Below are 14,668 nucleotides of genomic sequence, written 5' to 3' on the forward strand. Positions count from 1 at the left end.
TGCGACCAACAAGGGCTTTATTTCCAGAACATACAAACAGCTCATAGAAATCCATAAAAAAAAAACCCCAATCGAAAAATGCACAGAAAGGACATCCCTGGTGGCGCAGTGGTTAAGAATCCGCCTGCCGGGCTTCCCTGGTGGCGCAGTGGTTGGGAGTCTGCCTGCCAATGCAGGGGACACGGGTTCGAGCCCTGGTCTGGGAGGATCCCACATGCCACGGAGCGGCTGAGCCCGTGCGCCACAGCTACTGAGCCTGCGCGACTGGAGCCTGTGCTCTGCGACAGGAGAAGGCCACGACAGTGAGAGGCCTGCGCACCGCGATGAGGAGTGGCCCCCACTCGCCGCAGCTAGAGAAAGCCCTCGCACAGAAACGAAGACCCAACACAGCCAAAAATAAATAAATAAATAAATTTATAAAAAAAGTACTAGGTTCTGCAAACAGTAGAAGCTTTGAATTCACAAAGAGGGAAAGCCACATCCTCACTACAAATGTGATACCCCTGTGGGCACACCTCTTTGGACAAGGGTACAAAAAAAAAAAAAAAAAAGAATCCGCCTGCCAATGCAGGGGACATGGGTTCGAGCCCTGGTCCGGGAAGATGCCACATGCTGCGGAGCAACTAAGCCCGTGCACCACAACTACTGAGGCTGTGCTCCAGAGTCCGCAAGCCACAACTACTGAGCCCACGTGCCACAACTACTGAAGCCAGCATGCCTAGAGCCCATGCTCTGCAATAAGAGAAGCCACTGCAATGAGAAGCCTGCACACCACAAGGAAGAGTAGCCCTGGCTCACCACAACTAGAGAAAGCCTGCAGGCAGCAACGAAGACCCAACTCAGTCAAAAGTAAAATAAATAAAATAAATACACTTATTTTTTTCAAATGCACAGAAGACGTTTCTCCAAAGACATACAGATGGCCAATAGGCACATGAAAAGATACTCAACATTGCTAATTATTAGAGAAATGCAAATCAAAACTGCAATAAGGTACCACCTGACACCAGTCAGAATGGCCATCATTAAAAAGTCTACAAATAACAAATGCTGGAGAGGGTGTGGAGAAAAGGGAACCCTCCTACACTGTTGGTGTGAATGTGAAGTGGTGCAGCCACTATGGCAAACAGTATGGGGGTTCCTCAAAAAACCCAAAATAGAGTTGCCATATGAGCCAGCAATCCCACTCTTGGGCATATATCTGGAGTAAACTATAAGTTGAAAAGATACATGCACCTCAGTGTTAATAGCAGCACTATTTACAACAGCCAAGACATGGAAGCATCCTAAGTGTCCACTGACAGATGAGTGGATAAAGAAGATGTGGCACATGTATACAATGGAATACTATTCAACCATAAAAAAGGATGAAATAATGGCATTTGCAGGGACATGGATGGACCTAGAGATTATCATGCTAAGTGAAGTAAGTCAGAAAGAGGAAGACAAGTATAACGTTGCCCTCCCCTTGAAATACCTGACTCAGCTTCTCTTTTCCTAACCCCCAGGTCAGTAGCAAACCAGTTAGTTTGCCCAGATTTTCTATACTCCAGGCAGTTTGCTAGACAAGGGTTGTGGGTGAGCAACGGAATATCAAACACCAGCCTTGTTCTCAAGCAGCTCACAGTCCAACAGGGATGACAAAACGTGCCGCAGCAGTTCAATTCCGAGCATTCCGAGGCTCTCCCTGCAGTGGGAGCACCCTGTGGACCGTGGATCCCGGCGGGGACAAGCCCAGTCCCCAGCCACTGCCAGGACGGCAGCCCCCAGCCACTGTGCCGTCCAGCTCACAGAAGAGAGACTACGACTTGGGCCTCAGTAGTGTCGTCTGGAAAGGGGGCATCGCTTGGTGTTACTCAGATTTGAAATCCTGGGTGTGAACTGCCTGCCACAGGACAGGCACATCGGGTGCGGTCTGTGCACAGGAGCAGGACTCTGGGAGCTGGTAGTTGCCCCTTAGAACAGCACCTGGCTCACAGCAGGCACTTAGGAAACATTGGCTCCCCATGGTAAAGGCACTCACAGAAGACTCCAGGGGCCAGGAGAAGGGAGGGACCATGCTGGCGCATCTCTCCTGGAGCTGGGGTTTGAGGTGGACCCAGGCGGGGGCGAGGGTTACTTGCTTGCTTGGGAATGTGTCATCAAGTGTGTAGACAGCTCTGGGGGAAAGGCCTCTGCAGCAGGTCTTGGCCTGAGCAGAAGCTTCCAGGCCTGAGCAGAGGAAGGCTGGGTGGCTTTGGGAATTCTCTGGCTGGCCAGTGGTTTTTTTGTTTGTTTGTTTTTGTTTTTTGGCTGCGTTGGGTCTTCAGTGTTGCATGTGGGCTTCCTCTAGTTGCGGCGAGCAGGGACTACTCTTCGTTGCAGTGCGTGGGCTTCTCATTGCAGTGGCTTCTCTAATTGGGGAACAGACTCTAGGCGTGTGGGCTTCAGTAGTGGTGGTTCGTGGGCTCTAGAACACAGGCTCAGTAGTTATGGCGCACGGGCTTAGTTGCTCCGTGGCATGTGGGATCTTCCTGGACCAGAGATTGAACCGGGGTCCCCTGCATTGGCAGGCGGATTCTCAACCGCTGTGCCACCAGGGAAGTCCCCAGGCCAGTGGATGTGACTTGGCACTTTCACTGCCAAAGGCCTGGATTCAATCCCTGGTCAGGGAAATAAGATCCTGCAAGCCTCACAGCACCGTCCAAAAAACGCCTCTTTTGGCCCTTGGGGTTCTCACCCCAGAGAATGGGCCTCAGGCAGGGCAGGGCTGGTTCCAGCAAGATGTTCTTAGGGCAAGCAAGTCCTGGGGGATAGGACACCCCCTTCGAGGGCGCACTGCAGGTGCAGCTATAGAACCTTCCACTCTAGAATCTGCCCCCGCTATCCCAGAGCCTGCCTTCCCCGTGCCAGTCTATGGTTGTGCAGCTGTGTTAGCCTCCCACCCCGAGTTCTCAGTCCTGGGCCCTCCCGTGTCTCTGCCCCAGTCCCAGGAAGACTTCAGAAACTCGGCTGCAGCCTTGAGGGGGCGCAGGTCCCAGCTGGCCTCCTGCAGTCCCATCACCCCTGTCCCGCTAACAGGTCAGGCCTCAGTCACGCCTCCCGCCCCCCATCCCCAAGGCCCTGCGGTGAGCTGGATGGCCCCAACCCCTTCCGCAGTGCCCTGACCTCCGGAAGGTCAGACCAGACCTTCACGGACCAGAGAGCCTTCGTGGAGCAGGTATGCGAATGCAGAGACAACAGCTACCTGCCTTCCTCCAAGACCGGCTCTGGGGCCTTCTCCAAAGTCCGCCTGGCCTATGCCACGCAGGAGCGCACACAGCACAACTCCAAGCTGGCCTCTGACCTGCGGGGTACGTGCCACACCACAGAGAGGCAGGCCACCTCCTCCCCATGGGGTGGGGGATCCGTGGTTCACCCTCCAGCCCAGCCCTGAGGCCCCTGTCCTAACCCCACTCAGGCACTTTCCAGGTGCTCTGGCCCCCTCCTGGTCCTGCATCCTCCCTGAAGGCCAAGGCTCGGGCAGGCTGATCACTCCCAGTTCCTGGACCCCTTGAACACATAAGTGCCTGGGACAGGAGTGAGCAGGAGACCAGAGCTGCCCCCCAAGGACGCTGCTCACCGAGCCTTGCCCCGGCCAAGTTCAGCAACATGCACAAAGGCCACAGGGCCTGTTCTGCCACATCCCGCCCCTGAGGGGCTGTGGTCTTCGCACAGTGGCCACCCTCCACTCCCGCAGGTGGCTATCAAGATCGTCTCCACCGCTGAGGCCTCTGTGGAGTTCTCCTGCAAGTTCCTGCCCTGTGAGATCTCGTCACTCAGTGCTACCTACAAGCACCTGAACGTGGTGGGCAGAGACCCCAAGACATCCTGGTCCCCTCCTGCCCAGCCCAGGCCTGCCGCCTTCCCCTCCTGGGACCCTTACGCTCGAGCCCAGCCCCATCCTGAGACCCCAATCCAGTGCACCTGACGGCCCCTCCTCGGGGTGATGGCAGGCGGGCGGGATCCAGTAGGTGCAGCTCTACGAGACCTACCGGAACAGCTGGCGCGCCTACTTGGTGCTGGAGCCAGCGGCCCGTGGTGACCTGCCGGAGCACATCAATGCCGTGTCCGACGACTGCCGCTGCCCGGGGCTGGAGCAGGGGGCCCACAGGCTGTGCCGGCAGCTAGCCAGTGCTGCGGCGCACTGCCCCAGCTCAGGCATGGCAGTTGAGGGCGCCGCCCAGCCCACCCGCCCACCACATGGAGAGAGCCGCCTGAGCTCAGGCCCAGCCTCACCTCCGCTTCCCCATGCAGGGACCTAAAGTGTGAGAACGTCCTGCTAGATGACCGAGGCTTCCTAAAGCTGAGCGGTGAGCCTGCGGCCCAGCCCGCAACCCTGCCCCCAGCCTGCGCCAACTGACTGAGGTCTTCGACTTCTGCGGGCCACATTCCCCACTCTCGCCCCAGCCAGGCACCCAGTGTCTACACTGCTTGCTCCAAACTTCTGACCCCAGCCTGCCTTGTCCTTCAATCCCCCTAGGAGGCCTACACCCCACCCTCGCCCAGAGCCACACTTGCAGTCACCCCACACACCCCATGCCCACCACAGGAGCCCACTTACACCCCGCCCCCCCCCGCCCTCCCTGTATGCCCCCTGCAGACTTCGGCTTTGCCAATCGGTAGGGGCTTAAGAACTCGCGGCTGAGCACCTTCTGCGGCTCTGTGGCCTACACAGCCCTGGAGGTCCTCACAAGCAAGTACAGCGGGGACCAGGCTGACCCGTGGAGCCGGGGAGCACCACCTCACAGGCTCCAGGACCCCTAGGGAGGGGAGGGGAGGGGAGGGGAGGGGAGGGGGCACGCCCTGGGAAGCCCACGCCCCCAGAGGTGTCGTCCTCTACGCCATGGTGACCGGGAACCTGCCCTTCAAGGAGCGCCAGCCCCACCGCATGCGGTACCTGATGCGCCAGGGCCCCACCTTACGGCCAGGGCTGTCCCCAGGTGAGCGCCTCCACCCTGTGTCCCTCCCCGGTCCCAGCCCGCACCCAGGTGGGCGGCAAGAGAGAGCTGGGTCCAGAGAGGTGGAAATGTGTTGGTGGCCCCGCTAAGCCTGAACCCTGCGCTAGCCCAGGGCAGGGCGCCTCACCTCTCTCTGCCTGTCTCCCCACGTGTGAAACACGGACACCCTACGGCCGTTTGGGAAGACTGAACGGGATGACACCTCCAAGCTGCCAGCATTGTTGGCCGTGATGGCTGCGGGCTGGGGCGCGAGAGGGCAGTGGCACCTGTAGGCCACATCCTTGAGCCCTCACCCGCAGAGTGCCAGGACCTGATCCGAGGCCTGCGCCAGCTGCGCCCGCGAGCGCGCCTGGGCCTGCAGCAGGTGGCCGCGCAGCACGGGAGGCTGCCCGCCACACATACGCTCTTCCGCACCGTGCTCGGCGGCGTCACACCAGGTGCTGCATGCCCACCAGTGTGGGCAGGTGGGCGGCTCCTCAGCGCCCCACCTGACCCTCCTACTCTGGTCAGTTGCAAAGAAGCCCGAGGAGTGTGAGCTCCCAACGTCCCCGGACAACGTGGAGCCCAGCGCGGACTCAGATCCCCCAAGGCCGCTCCTGCACCTGCGGCGACCCCAGCAACAGTGCACCCCCCTTGAGAGTGCCTCTGGTCCGGCGCCCGAGCCCACGGAGTCTCCCCCGAGACGAGGTGCGACCCTGCCGGGCTGGGACTCTGGAGCACGGAGACGGCCAGTCGCGCGGTGAGCCCCTCCAGGCGTCCGCTGTCGCCACGCTCCATGTCTGCCATCCGGACCGTGCCTGGACACTACTTGGTTAACTGAGGGCGGGCGGGACGGTGGGGGCAAGGCCAAACAGAGCGTTTATTCTGTGGAGCCAACGGTGTGGACTTCTCAACGCGGGAAGAGGGCCGCGGGCCTTGGGGCATCTGGAAAACAGTCCACACACCTCCAGGCCAGAGCTTTCACTTATCTGGGGGGAGGGAGGGAAGAGAGAGGGGACCGCAGAGGAGGGAGGCACCCGGCACCCATGAAGAAGCCAGCCTTGATGGGCGTGCCAGGGGACGGTCTCCAGCTTTGGAGGGTGGTCAGGGGAAAGAAGAGCCCAGGGCAAGGCTGCAGGCACAGCAGGGAGGCTCTCAGCTCGGCAGGCGAGGGGCTCTGGGGAGCTGAGGCTCAGGCAGGCTGACCAGCGAGAGGGCCCAGCTAGCGGGGGAGAGCGAGGGCATCAGCTCAGTCCAGGACTGGGAAATAGGACTTGAGGAGCTTGCAAAGAGCGGAGGGCAGGTTTGGGCACAGGTCAAGTAGAAAGGTGGGGAGCATGAAGGGGAGGCAACGCCCAGCAAGTGCTCCGAGGACAGGCCACAGGGGTGCAGCCCTGGCTAGACCCCACGACAGGCTGTGGCTGGTGAAAACCTCAACAGGTGAGCCCTTTGAGGCTGGGTCTCCGGCAGGGCCCCAGGATGGAGGGGCCTGGGGTGGGACTGGTACCAAGGGGCACTGCAAGCACCTGGGTGCCCCCCTATGCCCAGAGCCCCGTAGCACCGTTGGGACTGGGAAGCTCCAGCTAGCCCCTCGGGCTTGCAGTGTTTTTCTGTCCGGCCCTGCTGGCCATCCCCGTGGAGATACCTGAGCAAGTCACAGGGTTGGGCCAGCTCTGGCTGAACAGTCCTCCTCTGAGCAACCAGCCTTCTTGCTGGAGCCAACAGGGCACAGGGAGGCACCCTCAACCCTCAGCAAAGACCTGGAGCTTAAGAACAGCTCTGCTTCTCAGCAAGGCGCACCCTCAGAGCCAGGGGACCCAGAGGCCTGCGGGCGGCTGCACACAGACCCGGTCTGGGAGGCCTGGACGGATGGCGAGCAGAGGTGGGCCCAGGGCTGGCGGCAGGCTTCGCGGGCCTCAGGTGGGTGCAGCTCCCTCTGCGCGCGTCTCTGGGGCCACAGCTCCAGCTGCTGCCGCACCGCTCGCGCTGCTCTGCTCCTGGCGGTCCTGCTGCTGCAGCTGTCGCTCAATATCCTCAGGTACTTGCACCTCCAGCAGGTTTTCCATGCCATGCTCTGGCTCATCCCCAATGAGAACCTGCCAGCAGGGCAGGCAGGGGAAGCAGGTGAGCAGCTGGCTGGCACACTGTGGACATCCACCACTCCCCCAACCCTGCACCCACCTGGATGAGTTTCTCACAAGTCACCCGCACATCGGGCTCTGGCTCCCAGTTGTGCAGCTCGCGCAGGATCAAGTAGGCTCCCTGGTCCCTCACCTGCTTCCGACCAGGTGCCGTGGCCGTCAGCTGGGAGAGGGCAGAGATTATCCAGACGTCAGTGTGCTAATATGTAAGTGTGTGGGGGTGACATTAATGTAGCAGCACGCCGGCTCACCAGCATGATGGCCTCAATGAGCATCTTGCGGATGTCGGCGTCAGGGTCTCGCTGCTTGTCTTGTGGCAGGTATTGCAGGTCAACGGGCAGCCCTAGGAGTGAATTCACTGGGTCCCTATGCTGGCCCCTGGTCTGCTAGGCAAGACCCTGCCATTGTAAGGCCCATCTGTGTTCAGCAACTCCCTGCTAGAAGGTTTCAGAAGGGGCCCTGATCTGGACACTTCCTTCTGCCTCTCCCCCAGTGGCCTCCCCTCCTGCCAGACCAACCCTGAGGCTCGACCCAAGCCACTCACGCTCCATCTCCTCCTCGGAGAAGTCCTCAGGCCCAGCCAGGGGCAGTAGCAAGTAGGGGAGAATGTCCACCTCAGGCCCAAGCAACCACTCATGGTGTCCTGGGGAGAAACAGGAATGGAGGCCAGTCCAGGGGGGCCCCAGGGTCGTCTATTCCTCCCACTCCCCGACACGGCAACTTCCTCACCACCACTCACGGTGCTCGAAGCAGCAGTTTCGCAGTGTCCCCACCACCCCGCCCCTGCGCACCGAGGAGTCCGGGTATTGGGTAAGGGGCAGCAGCCGCTGGACCACGCACCTGGAGGGAAAAACCACTCAGTGCCGTCCCTGCTCATTTCCACGCCCTCCCCGCGAGCGCCCTGGGCTTCACCTGTCGTGATTCAGCAGGAAAGCGCGCGTCGCAGGACGCTGGCTGAGGTTGGAGAGCATCGGCCCCAAGTAGTGCAGGGGCGCGCGGGCGTTGTAGCCGGGAGTGCACAGCGCGAGCACCAGCCGCTCCAGGCCCGACTCCCCGGGCTCAGCGGCCGCCAGCGCCGCCATCAGCGCAGTACATGGCACCGGCTCGCGGCTGAGGTTAGCCAGCACGGCGGCCGCCTCCTCGGCCCAGGGCCACTGTGGGTCCAAAGCGCAGCCCAGCAGGCGGGCAGGTAGTCCGGGCTCGGCCGCCAGCAGCGGCTCGTGCAGACCAGGGTCGGCGGCCAAATTGACTAGCGCGCGAGCGGCGTCTCGGGCCGGGGCGGGAGGAGGGGCCACCGCCAGCTCGACCAGAGCCCGCAGCAGTGCCGCCTGGCCGGCCAGCAGCGTGCGGCCGGGCCCCGAGCCGGTCAGCGCCAGCACATGCTGCGCCGCCGCCGCCTGCAGGTCAGCCCGCGCCCCGAGCGCCAGGAAAGGCAGCAGCTTCGCCGCCTCCGCCTTCGGGCCGGCCTCCACTATCGGCGACCCTACGGAGGCGAGGCCACCGGCTGACCCACCCACGACCCCTTCGTCCTCCCGCATGCTTGTCGGCGTGCTCCGCTGCGCAAGCTCAGCTTTGCGATGCGCCTGCAGGTGGGCAGCGGCCCCGCTCACCAGGGTACCGGAAGCCCCGGTGACCAATCCGAGGCTACCGACTCCGCGCAAGGGGCGGGACCGGCGCGCGGAGGCGGGGCCACGCCAAGGCCTGGGGGATTGTGGGATTGGTTGCCGGCCAGAAGCCGGGGACTTCGGGCTCTGCGCGGTGGTGGGGGTCGTGCAGGGACAAGCTTTGGGCCCCGGCATGGCACCGTCCCTTGGGGGTCCTGCCAGCCGCTGATAGCAGACCGATTACATTCCCTCTTCCTTCATGATTGGCAAACATCCGTCTTCGCGGGAAGAAAAGCAGGATCAATTACAGTGATTGCCTTTCTAGTGTATCCCTGGCATACTCTCCCTTTGATCGTGATATATTTTCGGTTTTATATGTGGTTGTATTCAGTTTAAGAAAAAAAAAATTTTTTTTAATTTTTGGCTGTGTTGGGTCTTTGTTGCTGCGCGCGGGGGCTACTCTTCGTCCGGGTGCGCGGGCTTCTCATTGCGATGGTTTCTCCGTCTCGGTGCGCGGGCTCTAGGCGCGCGGGCTCAGTAGCTGTGGCGCACGGGCTTAGTTGCATCTGCGGCATGTGGGAATCTTCCCGGACCAGGGCTCGAACCCGTGTCCCTTTCATTGGCACGCGGCTTCTTAACCACTGCGCCACCACGGAAGACCTTATTGGTCTTGTTAAAGAACCACCTTTTGGATTCATTTCTTTATTGTTTTCTTTTTCAAGTTTATTGATTTCTACTTTGACCTTACTGTTTCCTTTCTTCTGGTTACTTTGAGTTTAATTTACTGTTCTTTTTCTAGTTTCTTAAGGTAGAAGCTGAGGTCATTGATTTGAAACCTTTCTTCTTTTCTAATATAGGGGTTTCCCCACAATTATTACCTGACTCATGGGTTATTTGTTATGTACTTTACTTTTACATAGGTTATAAGCCTCTTAATAGATATTATTTTTGTTTCACACTAAGGGCTAGGACAAAGCCTCTAGGGGCAGCGATGCCCAGAAGAGCCACTTACAGGGAAAAATATGGCCCTGAAGTCAGGAGGTCATAACGTCCAAGAGCCGGGACTTGCCCCGCCTGAGACCCATAGCCTCAATCCCAACCTAAACTTTCCTGAAAGTCCCATGGAAATTGAGGAAGAGGATGGATGAGTCCAAGGACGTGCCACCTCTCCAAGGCAACCACATGCTCGGGACACACAGATCCCGGCCAGGCCATAAGAGTTGAAAATTCCTCAAGGTATGGAATTAGAATATTGTGGATAACCTAGGTAAATGATGCCCTCTGGTGGGTACTTTTGACTGAGACAGAAATGTGCACCTTCAGGGCCCACTTGCGTGAGCAGGGGACTAATGAGCAGGCCCGTGATTTGACTGCATCAAGGATGTGTTTACAGTAATCAGCAGCTAGGGAGCCTTAAATATGCCCACGGTGAATTAAAAGATCCAAAGTGTTTGGAAGTGATTTCAAAGTTAAAGGTACATGAACTGTACAAAGAACCCCCTTATAGCCTTGACCCAGAGACCTCAAATTCCCAGGTCACCCCTGTAATGACCTTTGTCTCACCTTTTGTGTCCAGGTGGGAACAGCTCTTCATGCCCTTGACACAGACCACCGGCCAGCTATTGTGGAGCACGTTCCTCGATTTGTATTTGTCTGGTTGGCTCCTGATTAGATTCAGGTTGTACATTTCTGGCAGGAATGCTCTGGAGGAAATCCTGGGTTCTTTTCATCCTGTCCAATCAGGTGGCACAACGTCAGTGTGTCTCAGCGCGGGAGAGGCTTATTTTGATTACTTAATTATGATGGAGTGGCCTAAGCTTCTTCCCTGTCAGGTTACTCTTTTTCATCTTGTATTTAATAAGTATTTTATGGGGGGATACTTTGAGGCTATGTAAACACTCCGTTCCTCATCCACCTTTCACTCCCTAGTTTTTGCATGTATTGTTTTTTTTCTCTGAATTAGTTATTACTGTGATGGTTTCCAAATGGCTATTTTCTAATTTTATCATTTATTGTAGGGAAAAAAGCTTTCTCTTTACCTATTTATGTCAATGAAGTCTCATGGATTCCTAGTTTATTCATAGAAATATAATACTTTACTGTCATTATTTTGATCCTCAGTTTGGCCAGTGGAAGCCCCTTTAAGGAGGCTCCTGTGTGTTTTTATTTATTTATTTTTAAAATTTATTTATTTATTTATTTTTGGCTGTGTTGGGTCTTCGTTGCCGTGCGTGGGTTTTCTCTAGTTGCGGCCAGCAGGGGCTACTCTTGGTTGCGATGTGCGGCCTTCTCATTGTGGTGGCTTCTCGTTGCGGACCACAGGCTCTAGGCATGCAGGCTTCAGTAGTTGTGGCATGTGGGCTCAGTAGTTGTGGCGAGCTCTAGAGCTCAGGCTCAGTAGTTGTGGCGCACGGGCTTAGTGGCTCCGTGGCATGTGGGATCTTCCCGGACCAGGGCTGGAACCTGTGTCCCTTGTATTGGCAGGCAGATTCTTAACCACTGTGCCACCAGGGAAGCCCTTCTCTGTTTTTTTGTTTTTTTTTTTAATTTTTAAATTTTGTTTTATTTTTATTTATTTATTTTTGGCTGCGTTGGGTCTTTGTTGCTGTGCGTGGGCTTTCTCTAGTTGTGGCGAGCGGGGGCTACTCTTTGTTGTGGTGCGTGGGTTTCTCATTGCGGTGGCTTCTCTTGTGGAGCATGGGCTCTAGGCACGCGGGCTTCGGTAGTTGTGGCACGTGGGCTCAGTAGTTGTGGCTTGTGGGCTCTAGAGTGCAGGCTCAGTAGTTGTGGTGCACAGGCTTAGCTGCAATGCGGCATGTGGGATCTTCCCGGACCAGGGCTCAAACCCGTGTCCCCTGCATTGGCAGGCGGATTCTTAACCTCTGTGCCACCAGGGAAGTCCCTTCTGCATGTTTTTTAAAATAGCTTTATTTGAAACCAAACAGGACCCTGCAGGGCCTTCCTGGGGAGAGACACCCGCCACGTCCCACCACCTCTAGCCTCCTAGGCTGTCCCTGAGTTCCAAAGAGCAAATTGAATCAGAGAAGTGGGAAAAGGTAGCAAAAAAGAGAGAGCAGTCTAGACAAAGTAATAATAGTTTAGCCATAAAACAAAGTCAAGGACCTTTAGCTGTACTTGAAGGCTACAGATAATATCCTGAGCCATATCCTTGAGTGGTTTTGCAGATACTAAAGCCCCCAGCAGGTGGAAGAAGTTAACTGCATGCTGACCACCAGCACTTAGACCGCAGAAAACTGATAATTGAGATTTCCGAAATACCTAGTACCCTGTTACCTCACCATCAACCAACCAGAGAACTGTGCACGAGCTGATCACAAAACCCATGACACTCTCCCTCACACTGTCATTAAAAGCCATTCCCTGAAAGCCACTGGGGAGTTCAGGTCTTTTGAATATGAGCTGCCAGCTCTTCTTGATTGGCGCCTGCAATAAACGCTGTACCCTCCTTCACTACAGCCCAGTGTCAGCAGATTGGTTTCACTGTGCATCAGGCAGGCAGACCCAAGTTCCGTTCGGTAGCATATTGAGATGTAATCCACATACAGTACAGATCATCCATTTAAATTCAGTGGTTTCTGGTGTGTTACATTAACTGTTGTAAACGGTTGTAAAATACATGTAACAAAATTGACCATTTTTTGGGCTGTGCTGCACGGCTTGTGGGATCTTAGTTCCCCAACCAGGGATTGAACCCTTGCCCTCGGCAGCGAGAGCGCCAAGTCCTAACCACTGGACCAACAGGGAATTCCCCATTTAATTATTTTTAAGTGTATAATTAGTGGCATTAATCACCACCACAACATTCTGCCACCATCACCACTGTGTATTTCCAAAACATTTTCACCCCCCAGAGCAGAAACTCTAACCTCCCAACCCCTCCAGTGACCTCATGGCTATTTTCTGTCTCTACAAAGCTGCCTGTTCTAGGTTCTTCAGTGGTCACTCTTATGAGGCTATAATACAGTGTCAAAATGAAATTGTGTGTGTAGATTCGTGCCTCTTTTTTTTGTTTTTTAAAGATTTATTATTTAATTATTTTATTTATGTTTGGATGCATCGGGTCTTAGTTGCGGCATGCGGGCTGTTCGTTGTGGTGTGCTGGCTTCTCTCTAGTTGTGGCATGCGGGTTTTCTCTTCTCTAGCTGTGGCACACAGGCTCCAGGGTGCACGGGCTCTGTAGTTTGCGGCACGCGGGTTCTAGTTGAGGCGCGCGAGCTCAGTAGTTGTGGCGCACGGGCTTAGCTGCCCTGCGGCGTGTGGGATCTTAGTTCCCTGACCAGGGGTCGAACCCACGTTCCCCGCATTGTAAGGCGGATTCTTTACCACTGGACCACCAGGGAAGTCCTTCCATGCCTCTTTATCCCTTGTGTAGATTCGTGTAACCAATATCACAGTCAAAATAGAGAATAGCTTCATCACCACAGAGATCTCCCTCCTGCTCTGCCCTCTCCTGCCCGTCCTTAACCCCAGGCAACCACTAGTCTGTTCTTCACCTCTATAATTTTGTCATCTCAGGAACGTTATCTAAATGGAATGTTTTGAGATTGGCTTTTTTCACTCAGCGTAATTATCTGGAGATTCGTCCAGGTTGTTGCGTTAATAATTTATTTTTATTGCTGAGAAGTATTCCATGGTGTGGATGTGCCACAGATTGGCCAGCCATTCACCTGTTGAGGACCTTTGTGTCATCGCCAGTTTGGGGCTGTTACAAATAAAGCTGCTGTAAACAGTGGTGCATAGTATGGTTTCGTGTGGACGTAAGTCCTCATTTCTCTGGGATAAATGCCCAGCAGTGTGATTGCTGAGTCCTGCTTTTCAAGAAGTTGCCAAACTGCTTTCCAGCGTCTGGACCATTTTACATTCCCGCCAGCATCGTACACAGATCCAGCTGCTCCACATCTCCAGCATCTGGTGGCGTCCCTTTTTAAATCTGAGCCATTCTTAATTTACACTTCCCTAATGGATGGTGTGTGGAGCATCTTCTCATGTGCTCGTTTGCCATCTTCATCTTCTCTTGGGTGAAATGTCTGTTTTGTTTCTTTTGCCTGTTTTCTAAGGCTAAATTTTTATAATTTTACATTTACATGTATGATCTGCTTTGAGTTTTGTCTTTGCCATAACTTTTTTTTTTAATCAGCAAATATATCTGTCTTTTCTGAGTGTTCTAAGTTAATTATTTTTCTAAATTACCTTCTGATATATTTATAGTTTTATTTTCTGCATTACAATCTTCATCTGAAAATTACTCTCATAAATGATGTGAGGAAGGGTTCCGGCTTTGTTTTCTATCTACCTACGCTGTGCTCAGCACTGTTCCTAAGTTCTTTAGATATAACAATTCATTTAATCCTCACAGCAGTCCTGTGAGGTGTCATAGCATTATTATCCACATTTCATAGATTGGAAACTGAGGCTTAGAGAACACAGGTAACTTGTTTAACGTCACACAGTCAGGAAGTGGAAAAAAATATGTATTTATGTTTGCTATATATATATTTGGTATTTTAACATCTGTAGTGGAAATCCCATTCTAGCTTTTTGTACATTTAATTGGGTTGTGTGATTTTTTTTTATTAATTTGTAGAACTTCTTTATATATTTTGGAGACAAGCCATTTTTAGTTACATGTATTTCAAATATGTTCTCCCACTCTGTGGCCTGACTTTTTACTCTCTTAATGGTATATTTTCATTAATATATTTCCTAATTTTAAAAGTTATATATTAATACGTATTAATAAATATATTAGTGTTTTCCTTCACGATTAGCGGGGATTTGGACCTGTTTAAACTCTTGCCCTACTTTCTCACGCTTGTATGTTGGTGGTTTTTTTTGGCTGCACCGCGTGGCTTGCGGAATCTTAGTTCCCCAGCCAGGGATCGAACCTGAGTCCTCGGCAGTAAAAGCGCAGAGTCCTAACCACTGGACTGCCAGGGAATTCCCA

At 54.8% G+C, this 14,668-nt stretch overlaps 1 protein-coding gene and 1 non-coding gene across 3 annotated transcripts; both read right to left on the reverse strand.

The window, feature by feature from the left end:
• Window positions 1-8,724, reverse strand: HGH1 (HGH1 homolog). 2 transcript variants are annotated; one of them, XR_010936621.1, is made up of 7 exons: window positions 8,012-8,724; window positions 7,839-7,939; window positions 7,644-7,742; window positions 7,351-7,442; window positions 7,140-7,262; window positions 560-7,054; window positions 1-124 (listed from the first exon to the last, which is right to left on the reverse strand). XR_010936621.1 is itself a non-coding variant. In XM_067712590.1 (6 exons), exons 1-6 carry the CDS (start codon window positions 8,635-8,637, stop codon window positions 6,875-6,877), a joined length of 1,221 nt encoding a protein of 406 aa, XP_067568691.1. In that variant the 5' UTR covers window positions 8,638-8,724; the 3' UTR covers window positions 1-6,874. The 2 variants fall into 2 exon arrangements, 1 of the variants encoding a protein (XP_067568691.1); XM_067712590.1 differs by having other exon boundaries at window positions 1-7,054.
• A 5,864-nt stretch (window positions 8,725-14,588) lies between these two features.
• Window positions 14,589-14,661, reverse strand: TRNAK-UUU (transfer RNA lysine (anticodon UUU)). The gene has a single exon. It is a non-coding gene; the product is annotated as a tRNA-Lys (tRNA).
• Between the last annotated feature and the right edge of the window lie 7 nt (window positions 14,662-14,668).

The sequence above is a fragment of the Pseudorca crassidens genome, chromosome 17 (assembly GCF_039906515.1).
Source record: "Pseudorca crassidens isolate mPseCra1 chromosome 17, mPseCra1.hap1, whole genome shotgun sequence".
NCBI classification, from domain to species: domain Eukaryota; kingdom Metazoa; phylum Chordata; class Mammalia; order Artiodactyla; family Delphinidae; genus Pseudorca; species Pseudorca crassidens.